The 20337-nt window shown below is 42.5% G+C and overlaps 1 protein-coding gene across 2 annotated transcripts in view; it reads left to right on the top strand.

The window, feature by feature from the left end:
• Positions 1-19177, top strand: part of TADA2A (transcriptional adaptor 2A) — a 187145-nt gene extending 167968 nt beyond the window's left edge. The window contains exon 15 of one of the 2 annotated variants that reach the window (XM_075333839.1): positions 17455-19177. In XM_075333839.1, coding sequence (XP_075189954.1) covers positions 17455-17646 — 192 coding nt within the window. In that variant the 3' untranslated portion in view covers positions 17647-19177. The remainder of the gene's footprint in view (positions 1-17454) is intronic. The other variant, XM_075333840.1, reaches the window with a different exon arrangement.
• The last annotated feature ends 1160 nt before the right edge of the window (positions 19178-20337 follow it).

Here is a 20337-nt window from a genome sequence, read left to right as displayed (position 1 = left end):
GAGACAAAGATCAACCTGTACCAGAATGATGGGAAGAAAAAAGTTTGGAGAAGAAAGGGAACGGCACATGATCCAAGGCACACCACATCCTCTGTAAAACATGGTGGAGGCAACGTGATGGCATGGGCATGCATGGCTTTCAATGGCACTGGGTCACTTGTGTTTATTGATGACATAACAGCAGACAAGAGTAGCCGGATGAATTATGAAGTGTACAGGGATATACTTTCAGCCCAGATTCAGCCAAATGCCGCAAAGTTGATCGGACGGCACTTCATAGTACAGATGGACAATGACCCCAAGCATACAGCCAAAGGTACCCAGGAGTTCATGAGTGCAAAAAAGTGGAACATTCTGCAATGGCCAAGTCAATCACCAGATCTTAACCCAATTGAGCATGCATTTCACTTGCTCAAATCCAGACTTAAGACGGAAAGACCCACAAATATGCAAGACCTGAAGGCTGCGGCTGTAAAGGCCTGGCAAAGCATTAAGAAGGAGGAAACCCAGCGTTTGGTGATGTCCATGGGTTCCAGACTTAATGCAGTGATTGCCTCCAAAGGATTCGCAACAAAATATTGAAAATAAAAATATTTTGTTTTGGGTTTGGTTTATTTGTCCAATTACTTTTGACCTCCTAAAATGTGGAGCGTTTGTAAAGAAATGTGTACAATTCCTACAATTTCTATCAGATATTTTTGTTCAAACCATAAAATTAAACGTTACAATCTGCACTTGAATTCTGTTGTAGAGGTTTAATTTCAAATCCAATATGGTAGCATGCAGAGCCCAACTCGCGAAAATTGTGTCACTGTCCAAATATTTCTGGACCTAACTGTATATGTATATATTATATATATATAATATATATATATATATATATATATATATATATATATTATATATTTTACACAGTGGAACCTCGCTTAACGAGTAACCCAGTTAGCAAGTATTTCGCCTAATGAGCAAAGCTTGCTGTAAATTTGTAACTCTGTTTACAAGCAAGCTTTGCTGTACGAGCAAAATACTCACCGCACACACTTCCGGTTCCGTACATCCACTGTGCTCTAACCCGCTCTTGCAGTCCACGCAAACACACACAAGCACGCACAAACACGCACGCACACATACATATTATGCTCACCTTACCTTCCGTTCCCTCGCCGGCCTCCTGGAACTTGCATGTAACCATGGTGACCGATGCCGGACCTTCCGTTCCCAGCGCGTTGACGTCAAAGGCAGGAGCCGCTTGCCTCTGATTGGCCAGCACGCTACCTTTGAGTAGCGGCTGACAGGGGAAGTCCTCCTTCGTCGCGATGCTTGCCGATACACATGCTGTAGCGGCGAACTACAAGACCCATGAGGCCGGCGATGGAACGGAAGGTACACATATTATGCTCACCTTACCTTCCGTTCCATCGCCGGCCTCATGGGTCTTGTAGTTCGCCGCTACAGTATGTAGGCAGGAACTTAAAGCTTGGTTGGAAATGGGACTTCCAAATGGACAATGACCAGAAGCATACTGCCAAACTGGTTACAAAGTGGCTTAAGGATAAAAAAAGTCAATGTTTTGGAGCGGTCATCACAAAGCCCTGATTTTTGATGTATGTAAAGCGCTATGGAATTAATAGCTCTATTGAAGTGAATAAATAAATATTCAAGATGTTGAAGATGTTGCTTCAGTATTACTGCATAATCTTCTTTGCTCATTATGCCATCTATTTTGTGAAGTGGTTCTACTAGGAAACCAGTTGTGACTGGGTCCTTCTCCCATATCACACGATCAACAGAGTGAGAGATGGCTGTACAATCCAAAGAGCATTTATTCCAAGCAAATCGAATGGTCCGTAACATAATCCACAAAACAGAGGGTAAAATTAGTCCAGTAACACAAATATAGTCCAGTAAGCGATAAATGTCCAGGTCTCTCTGAGAAGTCTCAGCTTCTCCCAGAGGATCAATCCTCCTCTCTTCAAGTTCTCAATAAGACTGACAAATCCCCCAGGTAAGCACCCTCCCCCAGACTTAGGGACAGGAACACTATAGGGGGTAATTACCTACAGACAATACAATATACACACAGGCAATATAAATAATGAACAGTGAACCAAGCGTAAAATACGAACCTACACAGCATGATACACTGTACACCATATCCCATCATCACAACCTCTCCCTCCTTCTGAAGAATAAGTGAGTATGCCATAAGGTCTATACAGACCTCTGGCCATCTCACTTAAGTCCATGTTGCTCAGCTGTGGATAGTATATGGTTCTTCTTGCTGGGACAGTCTATCAACATTCTGGTGTTGGCTTCCACGCTTGTATTGGATGGAGAAGCTGTAGATAGTCCCTTGTACAGCGGTAGGGTTGGAAGGACAAGCTTCCCTTTGTGTCCTCCTTCACTCAAATGGTGTTTCCTGCACCCACAAATTGGCATTGTAGATCTCCTCCCACATAATTTCCAAGTAGAAATACTTCCCTCCTGCAGTAAAACAACCCCACAACATGATGCTGCCATCCCAGTGTTTCACAGTTGGGATGGTTTTCTTAGGCTTCAAAGCTTCTCCCTTTTTGCTCCAAACATAATAATGGTCATTATGGCCAAACAGTTCAATTTTAGTTTCGTCAGACCACAGGACATGTCTCCAAAATTGAAGGTTTTTGTTCCTTTGTGCATTTGCAAACTCTGGCTTTTTTATGTTTCTGGCTGGCATTTGCAAAATCTCGTTTTTTTTATGTTTCTTTTGGAGTAATGGTTTCATCCTGGCAAAGTGGCCTTTCAGCCCATGTTGATACAGTACTCGTTTCACTGTATATATTGACACAATATTACCAGCACCTTCACAAGAGCTTTTGCTTTTTTTCTTGGGTTGATGATATGCACATGTTTGACCAAAGCACGTTCATCTCTGGTACAGAGAACCCATCTTTCCTGAGTGGTATGATGGATAGACATTCCCATCTTGTTTGTATTTGCACATAATTGTTTGTACAGTTAAGTGAGGTACCTTCAGTATCTGGAAATTGCACCCAAGGATGAACCAGACTTGTGCAAGTCTACAATTCTCTTCCTGAGATCTTGGCTGAATTATTTTGACTCTCCCATGATGCCACACAAAGGAGCAGTGTGTCTCAGGTGTGCATTAAAATACACCCAAAGGTATGTCTCTAATTAGCTTTCAAAGACATGACATAATCATGAGAGCTGTCCCATATTGTTTAAAGACCTAGTACTATTACTGTATGTAAACCTTTGACATTTCAGAAAGTAATAAAACTGCCTATAAACATTTTATCTCATTTTTCTGGCATTTGGCGTATATAAATAATTTGGGTTTTTTTCTGATTTCATGTCAGATAGTAAGAAAAACATGCAGATGTGTCTTTAGAGTGGATGTAAATTTCTAGTTTCAACTGTACATGAATCATGTTTATGATAAATTATGGTAACATCACTAGTTATATCATGTAGCTAAAGTGCAGCACAGATTCATCTCAACTAAAAGCCTAGATTCTTTGATCAGGAACAGAAAAGACATTTATAGTACATTTCAGAACTTTCACAAATTCTTATGAAAAAATATTTATCACATAATGCATTGAACTGCTGTACACAATTTATTATATATTTTAAGAGTCGTAGTCAGTCCATTTTATTCCGACTCAGACTCTCCGACTCCACAGCCCTGAATGGCACAACAATGGGCCTCAGGATCTCGTCACAGTATGTCTGTGCATTCAAAACAGCTTCAATAAAAAGCAATTATGTTCATTGCCCATAACATATGCCTGCCCATACCATAACCCCATCTACACCACTTGATTTACATCATTGACATCATCAAACCGCTCACCCACACGACACCATACACGCGGTCTGCCATCTGCCCTGTACAGTGAAAACTGTAATTCATCCGTGAAGAGAACACTATCAAAAGTGAGCATTTTGCCCACACAAATCAGCTACAAAGACAAATTTCATTCAGATGAAGACCCCCAATGAGGACGACAAGCAGGACAATGAGCTTGTCTGAGATGCAAAAATTCTTTGGATATGCAAACAGATTGTTGCAGCAACTGTCTGGATGGCTGGTCTCAAACGATCTTGGAGGTGAAGAAGCTAGATTTTGAGGTCACCTGGGCCAGTGTGGTTACACATGGTTTGTGATTGTGAGGCTTGTTGGCTATACTGAAAAATTCTCTGAAACACTTGTGGAGACAGCTTATGGTAGAGAAATGAACCTTCAATTCACGGGTAACAGCTCTGGTGGACATTCCTGCAGTCACGCTCCTTCAAAACTTGCAACATCTGTGACATTGTGCTGTGTGATAAAGCTGCACATTTTATAGTGGTCTTTTATTGTGGCCAGCCTGAGGGGTGCTTCACACACAGCGAGCTCGCTGCCGAGATCGCTGCTGAGTCACGCTTTTTGTGACGCAGCAGTGACCTCATTAGCGATCTCGCTGTGTGTGACACTGAGCAGCGATCTGGCCCCTGCTGCGAGATCGCTGCTCGTTACACACAGCCCTGGTTCGTTTTCTTCAAAGCCGCTCTCCTGCTGTGACACACAGATCGCTGTGTGTGACAGCAAGAGAGCGACAAATGAAGCGAGCAGGGAGCAGGAGCCGGCGTCTGACAGCTGAGGTAAGCTGTATCCAAGATAAACATCGGGTAACCAAGGTGGTTACCCGATATTTACCTTAGTTACCAGGCTCTGCAGCTCTCACGCTGCCTGTGCTGCCGGCTCCGGCTCTCTGCACATGTAGCTGCTGTACACATCGGGTTAATTAACACGATGTGTACAGCAGCTAGGAGAGCAAGGAGCCAGCGCTAAGCAGTGTGCGCGGCTCCCTGCTCTCTGCACATGTAGCTGCATTACACATCGGGTTAATTAACCCGATGTGTACTGTAGCTAGGAGAGCAAGGAGCCAGCGCTAAGCAGTGTGCACGGCTCCCTGCTCTCTGCACATGTAGCTGCATTACACATCGGGTTAATTAACCCGATGTGTACTGTAGCTAGGAGAGCAAGGAGCCAGCGCTCAGTGTGCGCGACTCCCTGCTCCCTGCTCACACTGGTAACTAATGTAAACATCGGGTAACCATACCCGATGTTTACCTTAGTTACCAGTCTCCGCAGCTTCCAGACGGCGGCTCCGTGCAAGCGCAGCGTCGCTTGCACGTCGCTGCTGGCTGGGGGCTGTTCACTGGTCGCTGGTGAGATCTGCCTGTTTGACAGCTCACCAGCGACCATGTAGCGATGCAGCAGCGATCCTGACCAGGTAAGATCGCTGGTCGGATCGCTGCTGCATCGCTAAGTGTGAAGGTACCCTAAGGCACACCTGTGCAATAGTCATGCTGTCTAATCAGCATATTGATATGACTCATCTGTGAGGTGGATGGATTATCTTGACAAAGTAGAAGTGCACACTAAGGCTGTGTCCACGTTGCTTTTTACCTGCTTTTTTGCTGCTTTTTCAACTGCAGCGTTTAATGCCAAAATGGATGTGTTCTGCTCTTCAAGCATAGTCTATGGGAATTTGGGTTTCTTGTCCACACTATGCTGTTCAAAATGCTGCCTTTTTGTGGCAGAAATTTGGGCAAAAACTCTGCTTTGCAGTTCAAAACGCAAATGGCAAAAACAATTGACATGTTGATTTTTTGAAAAGCAGAGTTTTTGCCCAAATTTCTGCCACAAAAAGTCAGCATTTTGAACAGCATAGTGTGGACAAGAAACCCAAATTCCCATAGACTATGCTTAAAAAGCAGAACACATCCATTTTGGCATTAAACGCTGCAGTTGAAAAAGCAGGTAAAAAGCAACGTGGACACATAGCCTTACACACATTTAGATGAATTTGAGAGCAATGTTTGAGAAGAAAAAAGTTTTTACATATATAGAAAAGATCTTAGCGTTCAGCACATGAAAAATGGGAGCAAAAAAAAGTGTTGCGTTCTTATTTTTGTTCAGTGTGTGTGCTCTAGCAAAATTGTCAGTTTTTCTGCTTTTTCTCTTTATAGGTATATATTTGAGTAAAATGTAAATTGTTCGTTTATTCTATAAACTACTGACTTCTCTCCGAATTTCCAAGCAATAAATTTTGTATTTATTTTCTGAAAATGAGAAATTGTCAAAATAACAAAAAAAGTATTGCTTTCAGACCTCAAATAATGCAAAGAAAACAAGTTTATAATCATTTAGAAACAACAATACTAATGTTTTAACTCAGGAAGAGTTCAGAAATCAATATTTTGTGGAATAACCATGGTTTTTAATCACACCTTTCATGCGTCTTGGCATGCTTTCCACCAGCTTTTCACACTGCTTTTGGGTGACCTTATGCCACTCCTGGTGCAAAAATGTAAGCAGTTCTTTGTTTGATGGCTTGTGACTATCCATCTTATGATGACGACGTATGAATCAAGCTGCATACAAGGTTATCTTGGAAAACCAGTTGCTTCCTTCTGCTCAGGCAATGATCCCCAACTTTAAGGACTTTTTTTTTTCAGCAGGACAATGCGCCATGCCACACAGCTAGGTCAATCAATGGATAAAGGACCACCACATCAAAACCCTGTCATGGACAGCCCAATCTCCAGACCTAAACCCCATTGAAAACCTATGGATTGTAAATCAAGAGGAAGATGGATAGTCACAAGCCATCAAATAAAGAACTGCTTACATTTTTGCACCAGGAGTGGCATAAGGTCACCCAAAAGCAATGTGAAATACTGGTGGAAAGCATGCCAAGACACATGAAAGCTGTGATTAAAAATCATGGTTGACTTCCGGATCCGGTCCTGGCTGAGGTGGAAGCCTAGAGGAGAAGCTCCCGCCACCTCTCACAGAAACAGACTAAAAAAAGCCCCCCCGAACGAGCCACCAAACAGAGCAGCACAGGAGGTTATCTAAAGCAGCCAGCTATGGAACGGTACCTCCTGAGAAGCGCTGGCAGCGGTGAGGGAGCCTGGAGAAGCTGTGACATGGACGGGCAGTTCAGTGGAGAAGATAACTTTATGACGCCGAGGAGCCTGATGGGGAGGAGCCTGAGCGCATGGTGCAAGACACAGAAAAGCAAACACAGAGCCGGAGGGGGAGAGATAAGGGAGATATGAGCGAGGAGACAGGAGATAAGGGAGATATGAGCGAGGAGTCACAGGAGGACAGAGCAGGAGAGAGGTGGATGCAGGGGACTGATGAGGGTGGATCGCAATGGGAGGATGAAGGAGATATGGAGGCAGAGGGGAGAGAAGATGCAGGCAAAGCAGGGGAGCTCAGAGACACAGCAGTGTTGGAGGATGAAACTGACAAACAGCACAGGGAGATTAATCCCACTCAGACACACAGGAAGTCAAATGCAAGAATTAATAGTACCCCTTACAAAGGAAACAAAAAATTAGCTTGCTACACCAACATCACAAGCCTGCAAGTTATTGGGGGAGGGAGGTAGTGGCCCAGTCCAGACAAAGAGAACTAAGAAAACAGCACCACCTGCAGGCTAAGACAAGTACACACAAAAGCTTAATGTGGACTATAAAAAACTGGCTGAAGAAGTGTTATCACACTTGTCAAAAGAGATTAAAGTGGCTATTGAGGCAGCCATACAAACATCATTAGCTAATATGCAAAAACAGATAAATGCCCATGCATCTAGACTGGCAGAATCCGAGCAGAGAATATCTACTCCGAGGAGACAATACTGGCTATGCAAGCACAAATAGCAGCTCTAGCAAAATCTAATGAATACTTGAAGGATAAGGCGGAAGATTTGGAAAACAGATTGAGACGCAACAACCTACGTATAGTCGGGTTTCCAGAGTCTGTGTCGATTGGACAGTTGGATAATATATGCGAGTTGGAGCTACCGTAGGCCCTGGGCATAAAGGCGAAATTCAGAGTTGAAAGAGCCCACAGAGTGGGTCCACTGAGACACCAGGAGGCAAATAAGGGAGAGGGCCAAAACTCAATCAAGAATACCCCGATAAGAGCAAGACAGGTGATTGTCAAGTACCTTGATTATAAGCATAAGGAGGAAATATTGAGGGCCTTTAGAGAACGAAAGCGTCCACTACAATATCAAGGCAACAGACTGCTAATTTTTGGAGATTACTCAGCTGAAGTATCCAAAAGGAGAAAAGAATTTAGCAAAATTTGCTCATTTCTGTACAACAAAGTAAAGTGCCAGCTATTATACCCTGCTACACAAAGTTAGAAACCCCAATGGCTCGTTTGTATACTACAAGGACTACAAAGAAGCAGAAAACATTCTCATGGCAGAGCTCAACAAGACTAGGTCAGAAAGGCAAGAGAAAGGAGGTAGTGGAGAAGGGAATAATAGAAGAGGATCCCCCACAAGCTCAGGAGGAGATGTGGGACGTCTTGGGGGACAAAAGCTGGTCGAGACCAGGGAGGAAAGGAGGCTAAGCCCGGGTCAACAGCATAATTCTCGCCCGGAACACAAGACCCAACCCTTGGAGAGAAACCATGATACCTGAACTGGAACTCACTCATTATTTTTCCTTTTTTTGCCTGTTTTTTTTTTTCTTTTCAAACAGGAAGAGGCATTGAGGAGGATGCGTTATGGAGAGAGGGATGGGGAGGTGGGAGGAGGAGGGGGAAGGGAGAAAAGAGAGGAAAACATCCCAAAGTCTGGGCCCTCTCCCCCCCTCTTCTTTTTTTTCTTCTTTCTTTCTCCATCTTCTCTCCCCTTGGTCTATTTCTTTTTCTCCTTTGTCCAGGAATGTCATCCAAATTCAAATGAAGTGGGCTTGTTCTAGGCAGACTGATAGCTACCTGGTGTCAGAGATAAGTAGGAGAATCTTGCTGAGGTTTTGACATACTGTGCCAATTTTTGCATAATTTACAAAGGCTTATTCAAGTTAGTCCGGGGATAGAACATATATTTTATGGGGGGTGATTAGGGAGCTACATATTTTGGCTAGGAATAGGGGAGCTCACCAACGTGGCGGAAAGCGCCGTGGATTTCTCGGAAGGGAAAATGTTTTACAGTTACATGCTTTTTGTTGTATTTGTTATATTTGCAAGGTGGGGAAAGGGAGTGTCGATTTTGTGGTACCAACTGTGATTCTAGTGTCGAACATCTCGTCTTCCTTGATGCAGGGGCCCATAGGGGAGGGAGTAGTAAAAGCAGAATACACAGGTAAACATGATACAGATAACTACGTGGAATGTTAAAGGGCTGAGATCACCTAACAAACGAGCAATGATATTGAGACATCTGAAAAGACTAAAGACAGATATTGCCTTATTACAGGAAACCCACTTGGGGGGAGGGAGGACTTTTTCCGCATGAAGAAACATTGGCTGGGCACCGTTTACGGGGCAGCGGCACAAGGTAGAAAAGCGGGCACTATGATCCTAATAAATAAACAACTCAGTCATGAGGTAGTGGCACATGAGGCAGACGACCATGGAAGGTGGCAGCACTTAACAATCGTTAGTCCAGCGGGTACACTCAGTATTTATAATGTCTATGGCCCAAATTCACAACAAATCACATTCCATGATGGCATAAAGGCCACCATATTAGCAGATGGGGAGGCTAACATTATAGTAGGAGGCGATTTTAACACCGTTCCAGACTCAGCTGAGGATAGGAGGAGGGGCGAGGAGGGGACAGCTAATGTGGGCAGGAGTTTAGACAATAGGGATGTAACATTAGAAGACGTAGGACTGAAAGAAATCTGGAGACTAACTCACCCACATGACAGAGAGTATACACACTTCTCTCACCCTCATGATAGCTGGTCACGCATTGATCAGTTCTGGATCTCGCAAGATTTACTGAGTGGAACGCAAGATTGTGTGATAGAGAATATGGTGATCTCTGATCATAGTCCGGTGAGACTGGGCATTAGAGAGAAATTCAGGAGAGGTACAGATATCATATGGAGATTCGTTCGTTCCTTCTCAGGCAAGATAATTTCCACAAGGTGCTACAGGAGTGGTGGGGAGAATTTGCAGAGGACAATAAGGAACATAGAGAGTCCCCAGTGATTTTTTGGGAAACGGCAAAAGCGGTCCTAAGGGGCCGTCTGGTGGGGTACGCAGCCACGATCAAACGGAAAACCAATGAGAATTATAATTTCCATAGTGAAGCAGTACGGGTAGCATATACAAATTATGTGACAAATAGATCTCCCATGACAAAAGGCAGATTGGCTGGAGGCAAAAGAGGGATTTGACAAATGAGCCAAAAAAAAGGAACAACTATTCTGGTCGCACAAGGAGGTTGACTTACATAGGTTTGGCAACAAGGTGGGAAGGATGTTGGCCAATCTGGCAAGGGGCAGCAGAAAAATTACAGTGATCTCTAAACTGTAAACAAAGGGGGGAGAGGTGACTACGGATCCTAAGGACATTAATAAATTGCTGGGAGATTACTATAGAAAACTATATAGTTCAGGGAATAACGACATGACTGATGAGCTAGAGTGGCTAAGACAAGCCCAAATGCCTAGCTTGACAGGAAGATTTGAGTGCCTTAAACGCAGATATCACAGTAGAGGAGGTGACTAGAACAATTGGGGAGCTTAACACCAACAAGGCACCGGGACCTGACGGTTTTAACAGTCTGAAGGATCTGATCTCGCCAGATCTAACCTCAGTCTTTAATGCTTTCCTGGGAGGGGCGGAAATACCCAAAAATTCCAACATAGCATATATTAAATTACTCCCCAAGGGAACCAAGGACCTGGATGATCCCTCTTGATATAGACGTATATATCGCTCATAAATCAGGATTTAAAAATTATGTCCAAGATCATGGCTAATAGTCTGGCCGAGATCTTACCTAGGATCATTACGAACCACCAGGTGGGGTTTATTAAGGGGAGGAATGCCGTTACCAATATCCGAAAGACCATTCTAGTGGTAGACGCGGTTAGATTGGGTCTCACTGAGAGAGGGGCTAGACCTGCCCTAGTTACACTTGACGCAGAAAAAGCGTTTGATAATGTAAATTGGAGGTGGTTAGACAGGGTAATGGAGGCCATAGGGATTGTAGGCAAGATGAGACTTTACATTAGAAACCTTTATGCCAACTCGGGAGCTAGGGTACACACTCCGGGCTTTCTATCAGACGTGTTCCCTTTGATGAAGGGAACAAGACAGGGTTGCCCATTATCTCCTCTTTTATTCAACCTGGCAATCGAGCCAATACTACAGGGACAAAATAGCTTTAAAGGAATCAAGATAAGGGGTTCAGAAGTAAAGTCAGCGCTTTTTGCTGATGACATCATACTTTATATGGGGGACCCCGGTGCGGATTTGCCACAGACTCTTGCCTTGATTGAAAAATTTGGCTCATTCTCCGGTTTCAAACTGAACAAAAAAAAAGTGCGAGATCATGTTCCTAAAGGGGGCATCATGGGACAATGGGGGGACAAGTAAGGGATGGCTGTCTATGTGGAATTCCTATAGCATAATCTTCAGCTAAATACCTGGGAGTGCATATAGGAAGAACGGTGGAAACAATCTATAACTTGAACTATGGACCGCTAATCAGGAAAATTATAGTTCAATTAAAGGGATGGAAAGGTCTGCCACTTCCATTACTGGCAAGATGCCACCTGATAAAAATGATGAGCTTTCCTAGGCTGCTGTATCCCTTCCAGACAATCCAGCTATTGCTAAAACTAAAGGATGTGAATAAGCTCAACTCCACGTATACAGAATTTGTGTGGAGGGGAAGGAAACCCAGAATAAAGCTGCGTACGGTGATGAAGTCAGCAGAGGAGGGAGGTCTAAACTTTCCAGATGTCCAAGGGTATAATCTTGTATGTATCATGAGGCATGTAATTGATTGGGTGAGAGGAACGAGTAGGCACTCAGATCATGCGATGGAAACTAAATATGCGTCACCGTGGGATCTGACGTCCATTCTGCACTCCCCACTATCCAGGGTTGAAGGGCACATAAGGAACTCAATTATATTCCGAGACACCATGCTAACATGGAAGTCAGTAAGGAAAAAACTGGGGCTCTCATGGAAAGTGTCCAAGTACTTGAACCCCTGGGCATTCCCAAATTTTCCCCTGGGACGAGAAAACAAGCTATTTACTAGATGGAAAGAGAGGGGAGTCAGGAGAATGATAGATGTTATGAATGTAGAAGACAGGAGGTGGATGACAGGTCGGGAAGTGTTGGATAAGTACAACCTTAATAGCTCACATATCATCCAATATGAACAATTGAAACATGGAATAATAGGAGACCTTGGTGTGGTTGGAAGAGAGCTGAATAGAAGTTCGATTGATGAGTTACTGGAATATGATGTAACAAGTGTAAATGTCTCTAAAATTTATCGATCGCTAAGGGGGGTGCTTATTTCACGGAAGGATAGTCGGACTTTAACAGCGTGGGGGAAACAATTGGGAAGGGAAGAAGTGGTAGATGATATACTGAGAGGATGGGTACAAGTGCGGAAACATATTACCAATGAGAGATGGAGAGACACTCAATTCAGAATTCTACATAGGGCCATTATGGGTTTCAACATACCAGGTAGGGATAGGTGGTGTCCTAAGTGTCAAAAAGAGAAAACTGATATGCTGCATGGGCTATGGCAGTCATGGCGAACCTTTTACAGGCCGAGTGCCCAAACTGTAGCCCTAAACCCATTTTTTTTTCCGAAGTGCCAACCAATCCTATTATGTAAATAATTGATTGTAACCTTACCTTTGCCGTCTTCTCTTCTCTCCAGCAGGGGGCATCACGGCTCATGCATGCTTACCACACATTGAAGCTGAGCCCCTGCCCTTTCCAGACACAGCAGTTGGATTGGTCTTTCTGGAAAAAAATTGCAGCATATTAGACACAAGGGATTTTAGCATGGAATGTTATCAGATGTCACCCTGTAATCCACATCTACATTTCAAAGTCTGAACATCCTGAAAACCCATAAAAACGTATGAGTTGCTCCCCTCCCCTTCATTGTGTAGTTATATTCCCCTTCCTGTACACTTCCTGGTAAACATGTCCCCCATCCTGATATGTATTTCCTACATTCTGGTATATTTGTCCCCATTCTGGTAAATATTCCTCATCCTGGTAAATGTACCCCATCCTAGTAAATGTACCCCATCCAGGCATGTACCTCATTCCTGGTAAATGTACCTCATCCAGGCATGTTCCCTTATCCTGGTAAATGTCCCCTTTCCTGGTAAACGTACCCCATCCTGGAAAAATATACCCCATCCTGATAAATGTCACCCTTCCTGCTAAATGTTCCCCATCCTGGCAATTTTCCTCATCCTGGCATGTTCATGTACCCCATCCTTTCATGTTTCCCCCCATCCTGGTAAATGTATCCCCCATCCTGGTAAATGTACCCCATCCTGGCATGTTCCCCTTCCTGCTAAATTGTACCCCATCCTGGCATGTTTCCCCCCATCCTTGCAGTCATGTTTCCCCCCATCTTTGCAGTCATGTTTCCCCCCCATCTTTGCACGTTTCTCTCCATCCTTGCAGCCATGTTTCCCCCATCCTTGCAGCCATGTTTGCCCCGTGCTCTCCATGTTTGCCCCGTGCTCTCCATGTTTGCCCCGTGCTCTCCATGTTTGCCCCGTGCTCTCCATGTTTGCCCCGTGCTCTCCATGTTTGCCCCGTGCTCTCCATGTTTGCCCCGTGCTCTGTATGCCCCCGTGCTCTGTATGCCCCCGTGCTCTGTATGCCCCCGTGCTCTGTATGCCCCCGTGCTCTGTATGCCCCCGTGCTCTGTATGCCCCCGTGCTCTGTGTTTGCCCCCGTGCTCTGTGTTTGCCCCCGTGCTCTGGTTTTACTCCCATGCTCTGGGTTTGCCCCTGTCCTGGCACAGCCGCACACAGCTTGAAAATAAAAAAAAAACTCACCTTGCAGCCCCTGCTCCTCCGCTGCCCGCCGCCCTCAGTCAGTTCACAAAGATCCCGCGCGGCCACAGGACGCCGGCACCGCCTATTGACGCCCCTCCGTCTCCTAGGCAACAGGCCTGCGGCTCAGGAGAGGAGGCGTGTCAGAGGCAGGAGAAATGTCTCCTCCGCTCCAACACCAGTTTGTACTGTCGGCGCGACCACACCGACAGTACAAAGTGGCTCAGTGTGGCGACACCGCGCGTGCCAGCACAAAGGGCTCTGCGTGCCCTGTGTGGCACGCGTGCCATAGGTTCGCCATCACTGGGCTATGGGAATGTGAGACAATCGCTAGGTTCTGGAACCAAGTCAGACTATTTGCCCAGTCAACATGGGGAATTTTCAGCAAACTAGACTTAATGGTGTGGATTTTCCACTCCTTTGAGGGAGGAGGAGGACCGAGCACGCAGGAAAATAGGAAATACGCAATAACGCATGACATAGCCATGATAGCTAAGCGTTGCATCTTAAAACACTGGATTCAAAGGGAGGGCCCATCCATAAAGGAGGTTATGGGCGAACTACACAACCTTCTGAAGTGGGAAAAACTAGAAGCGGAGAGGGATAAAGATGGGTTGACAGCCAAGTTTTTTGTGAGATGGAGACATTTTATTGAAAGCCAATTCACACAGGGAGAAATAATTAACCTGATGGCACCTTTTGTTCACTCGGAGTGGTATATCCTGAGAGATATCCAGGACAGCCTGGGTAAACTGAGAATCACCTAGGAGGGGGCTCTGGAGGGAGGGGGAGACGAGACGGTTGGGAATATCAAGGCACGCTAGCAAAATTGAAATCATTCAGGGACGACAGAGATTTAACGAATTGTATTGCATATGTTATATTATATTTCATTACCTCTGTTTTGGTTTAATGTTACTGTATACTATCTTAAATCGAACAGCAACATGGAACTCCAAATTGGGGTATCACCCACCTCTGTCACATTTTGTCAGACGAATATTCTTCTTTTGCAATGATATTTGTCATGTTTTTACAAATTTGAAAAATCAATAAACGTTTTGGAAAAAAAAAAATCATGGTTATTCCACAAAATTTTAATTTCTGAAATCTTCATGAGTTAAAACATTAGTATTGTTTCTAAATTATTACAAACTTGTTTTCTTTGCATTATTTGAGGTCTGCAAGCAATGCATTTTTTTGGGTTTTTTTGACCATTTCTCATTTTCAGAAAATAAATGCAAAATTTATTGCTTGGAAATTCGGAGACATGTTGTCAGTAGTTTATAGAATAAAAAAAACAATTTACACTTCACTCAAATATACCTATAAAGAGAAAAATCAGAGATTCATCGGGTTTTAAAGCGGTATATTTCAAAATGTATTACATGCACAATAGTGAATGGCACGTAATAACGAACATAAACTCTCCAAGTTTAGCACATAATGTTTACAAATGTTCTATATGTCCTCCTTTTGTCACACGACACCCATCTATGTGGTAAGTTTGTTTGACCCAAACATGCTGCAGCACGTTCCGTCGATGGTCATTAGAGTCTTTTACGGGGCTTTTACGTTTACACAATCATCCTATGTCCTTAAATTGTCGATAAAACCGCAGAATGCTCTGGTGACCATGTGGGGGTCACTGTCATATTGTCTTCGGAACACTGCATGGTAACAACTCATTTAGACTTCTCATACTCTAGAACACAAAACGCTTTTTCTAAACCCAACTAAAACACCTATGGGGGATTTTTGAGAAGCAAGTTGAGGATCACTCACCATCCAGGTTCTAAGAGGTCATTTTTGAAGAATGGAAAAAGTTAGAAGTTGCAATATGTCGCCAACTTGTTCATTTCATGGGCGTGTACTTATTTTATGCTGAGGTGTGTGTGTGTGTGGTGTGTGTGTGTGTGTGTGTGATATATATATATATATATATATATATATATATATATATATAGATAGATATTATATACAGCTATGTCTCTGTATCTGTTCGTAAGTAAAATGGTTATTTTTCAATGATTCTCTGTTCCTTTGTTAGATGTTGTAATTAACCCCTTAACGACCGCGGGCCGTAAAATTACGTCCTAGCAGTCATAACGTTACTGCCCGCGGTCTGCCGGCGGCAGCATGCTGCGATCGGCGCACATCTCAGCTGATTTTCATAGCTGAGATGTGTGCCTGCTAGGCACGAGCAGAATCATTATCTGCTCGTGACGTTTAACCCCTTAAATGGCGCTGTCAATATGTGACAGCGCCATTATAAGCGCGATCGCGGTAAACTTTTACTTACCGCCCGATACCGGAAGTCACGTAACGTGATCACGTGACTTCCGGTAGTTGTCATGGTAGCACAGGGTCATGTGATGACTCCTGTACTACACATGAATTGCTTTCACTTTCGCTGTGCCTGCGGCACAGTGAAAAAGAAAGTGAGCTTATCTGCTGTTTGCAGCTATGTAGCTGTGATCAGCAGATAGTGCAGAGCGATCGGACTGCTGATCGCAATAGCTCCCTAGGGGGACTAGTAAAATAAAAAAGTTTTAAAAAAAAAACTAAAAGTTCAAATCACCCCCCATTCGCCCCATTGAAAATTAAAGGGTTAAAAAAATAAAAAATATACACACATTTGGTATCGCCGCGTTCAGAAACGCCCGATCTATCAAAATATAAAATCAATTAATCTGATCAGTATACGGCGTAGCGGCAAAAAAATTCTAAACGCCAAAACGATGGTTTTTGTCGCCACAACTTTTGCGTAAAATGCAATGAGATGATCAAAATGTAGCATCTGCGCAAAAATGGTACCGTTAAAAACATCAGCTCGAGACGCAAAAAATAAGCCGTCACTGAGCCATAGATCCCGAAAAATGAGAACGCTATGGGTCACGGAATATGGCGTAAAACGTGCGCCACTTTTTTCGGACAAACTTCTCGATTTTTTTTTTTAACCCCTTATATAAAAGTAAACCTATACATGTTTGGTGTCTACAAACTCGCACTGATTTGAGGCATCACACCCACATATCAGTTTTACCATATAGTGAACACAGTGAATAAAATATCTCAAAAACAATAGTGCTATCTCACTTTTTTTGCAATTTTTCTGCATTTGGATTTTTTTGCCGTTTTCCAGTACATTATATGGTAAAACTTATGGTTTCATTTAAAAGTACAGCTCGTTCCGCAAAAAATGAGCCCTCACATGACCATATTGACTGAAAAATAAAAAAGTTACGTCTCTCAGAAAAAGAATGGCAAAAAAAAAAAAACGGAAAGCGAAAAATCGGCCGGTCGTGAAGGGGTTAATTCAAGTCTAATAAGTTTGTCAGTGTTCTCATGCCTGGTTATTGTTACACACTTGTTATGGTGTCCCCGGTGTTGGTTCCATTCCTTTACAATGTCCATCTCGGGTTAGGGATTGGTAAAAAAAAAAGCTACTGCTTCTTACTAACTCAGGAGTTCCTCTACTGCTTGTGTACATGAGAATGAAAAAGAAATATATTGCAAGGAAGCCTTTGCTCGCAACATGAACACCAAGAATACTTTCCTTAATCCTTGTGTTTTGTTTTACAGCTGTGCCAGGTGGTGAGATTGGTTCCTGGAGCTTATTTGGAGTATAAGGCTGCCCTTGTTAATGAGTGCAACAAACAAGGAAGCTTACGGCTGGCACAAGCTCGAGCACTTATAAAGATTGATGTTAATAAAACCCGCAAAATTTATGATTTTTTGTTACAAGAAGGATACATCACGAAACCTCAGCCATAACTGACTCATTTCTGTATCTTAATGTTTAACAGAGACTTGACCCAGTAATTTGTGTCCTTTTGATTGGTAAATCTGTATTTGTGTGATAACACTGTCGTTTCTTGCAAATGAAGAATTTTGCTGTCCAGCTGTGGTTTCAAGTAAATATTAAGACTGATAAAATCTAGGCTAGCTCTCATGGGCAATGAAGTTTCCAAAATTGATCCTGTTTTGTCAGTACTGTACTGTATATTTGCCGCAACAGTAGCTATTCTATTAGTTACCACTTTGGCCCCATACACATTATGTTTAATCCATTACTATCTATTCTCCTATTTTAAACAATGGCATATCTGTAATGGTATTAAGCGATAAATGATCTCTAAGCTTTATTCACACAAGATTCACTTACCTACTCTGTACTGATGGCTTCCGTCTGAATAGCCAAAAACTGGTAGTTAGATGTACCCTATGCACACCATTGGTTGCAAATGAAGTCTAAAATATAAAACTTTGAACTCCATTTGCCTTTCTTTCTGGTGGTGTCTATTTTTTTTTTTTTTTTACCCTTTGTCAATTTACCATGTTAGACTATGCCATGGTACTCAGATGCAAGTACATGAGAGTTCTAAACAGAGAACATTGTGTGAACCCAGCCTGAGAAGAATCAAATGCCCAAGTATGGGCTTTAAGCACTAGCACACCACAAGAAAAAAAGCATGTTATGCAAGTAACACTAGTGTATGGGGCTTTAGCTGATAATATATTCCTTGTATACACACAGAAAAAAGGGAAAAGAATGGAAGCCAAATTATGATATACAAAATTTTATTGATCAATTATTAATAATACAAAGAAACAAAAATGTATTAAAAATATAAAAGCAGCAGAAGCACAAGCTTGCAAAGCAGGAACCGGGGCTGAACCTAGCAAATATGTCATATTCTAATACTCTGTATATGTATATATACAGATAGATACAGTCATATGAAAAAGTTTGGGCACCCCTATTAATGTTAACCTTTTTTCTTTATAACAATTTGGGTTTTTGCAACAACTATTTCAGTTTCATATATCTAATAACTGATGGACTCAGTAATATTTCTGGATTGAAATAAGGTTTATCGCTCAAGACTATTTAAAAGAGAAGCATATATTACACACCAGTGTGTAGAGCAAAAAAGGTATTAAGCACCGTATAATACCCATTATGTCCACCTATGTAGGTAAGAAGGTCCAGGCCCAAGTCTCAGCCACACTCGGCTTGCGTTTCGCAGGGGATGCTTTGTCCAGGAGTGACAGATGTACCTGTACTGGGCCTTATGAACGTATGGTCAATAAAAAATTTGGGAGGTGTCAACCAATTAGGAATCACCTGGAAATCAGCAGTAGCATGGAACCTGGAAGTAGATCCATTAGCCTATGCAAATGACATGACCAGAAAGGCAGGATATGGTACTTTACGTGCTGCCAAGGCAGTGCATCACTTTAAAAATTGACAGCATGGTAAATCAAGTGTGAGAGAGAGTGCAGGTATGTGGTTTCCAGTGAGGGGGGGGGGGGGTTCAGAAAAATATAAAATACACTAAGGGTCTAAAGTACAATATAAAATACAGTCTAGTGGACCAGCCAGCGGTATATCTCAGCAAATGGTGGGAAAGGCTTATATCGCTCCACCAGTCAACTTTTACAAATGATGATACATCAATTTTTTAACATTCATTGCAGAAACATTTTTAATGTACAATTATCATCATCCAGATCCAATAATTAACCATGCATTGAAAAAGAGACTTACATAAAATGTAAATTTTTAGATAGATTTGGCATATATCTCTCAAATACAGAAACTTGAACTATCTGTATTATTGGTAGGACAGTGTAAGAAGATATAATTATAGAGTACTGTAGTAGGCTAAAACAAACATACAGTATTCTTTTTATGTCAAAAAAAGTATAAAGTTAGCCCCAAGAATTACCCAACGCGTTTCGCCTCCTTGGGTGGAGGTTCATCAGGGGTATAAATATTACATATGTTCCATAGTGTATCACACGTTGTAATATATCAGTTTAGATTCTCATTCTTCAAATAAAGATATTTTTTACAATGTAATAGAATTCATCAGTGGGACCTCTTTTCCATTCATAAATATAGCCTCACTCTGATGAAATATTTCACAACAGAGGGCTCTCGGCCCATAACAGGTCAGTGAACCCTTCAATGGTTAATCAGTTGTTTTTATAAATCCATTTAGGAAAAACATTCTGCATGTTTCATCAGAAGTAAGTCTGGTGTAACACCAGACCATGCCTGATTTCTGACAGGAGAGGAGGACTTTTATCCACAGCCTTACATCCTTACAATCAGCTGAAGGGGACTTCTGTGGTTATTTAAACCCTCCATCCCCCTTTTGTCTCTTCTTATCAATATAAGAAGCAGACTTACTTCTGATGAAACATGCAGAATGTTTTTCCTGAATGGATTTATAAAAACAACTGATTAACCATTGAAGGGTTCACTGACCTGTTATGGGCTGAGAGCCCTCTGTTGTGAAATATTTCATCAGAGTGAGGATATATTTATGAATGGAAAAGAGGTCCCACTGATGAATTCTATTACATTGTAAAAATATCTTTATTTGAAGAATGAGAATCTAAACTGATATATTACAACGTGTGATACACTATGGAACATATGTAATATTTATACCC

This window comes from Anomaloglossus baeobatrachus, chromosome 2 (genome assembly GCF_048569485.1).
Source record: "Anomaloglossus baeobatrachus isolate aAnoBae1 chromosome 2, aAnoBae1.hap1, whole genome shotgun sequence".
Classification (NCBI taxonomy): Eukaryota; Metazoa; Chordata; class Amphibia; order Anura; family Aromobatidae; genus Anomaloglossus; species Anomaloglossus baeobatrachus.
This window is presented reverse-complemented; position numbering and strand designations above follow the sequence as displayed.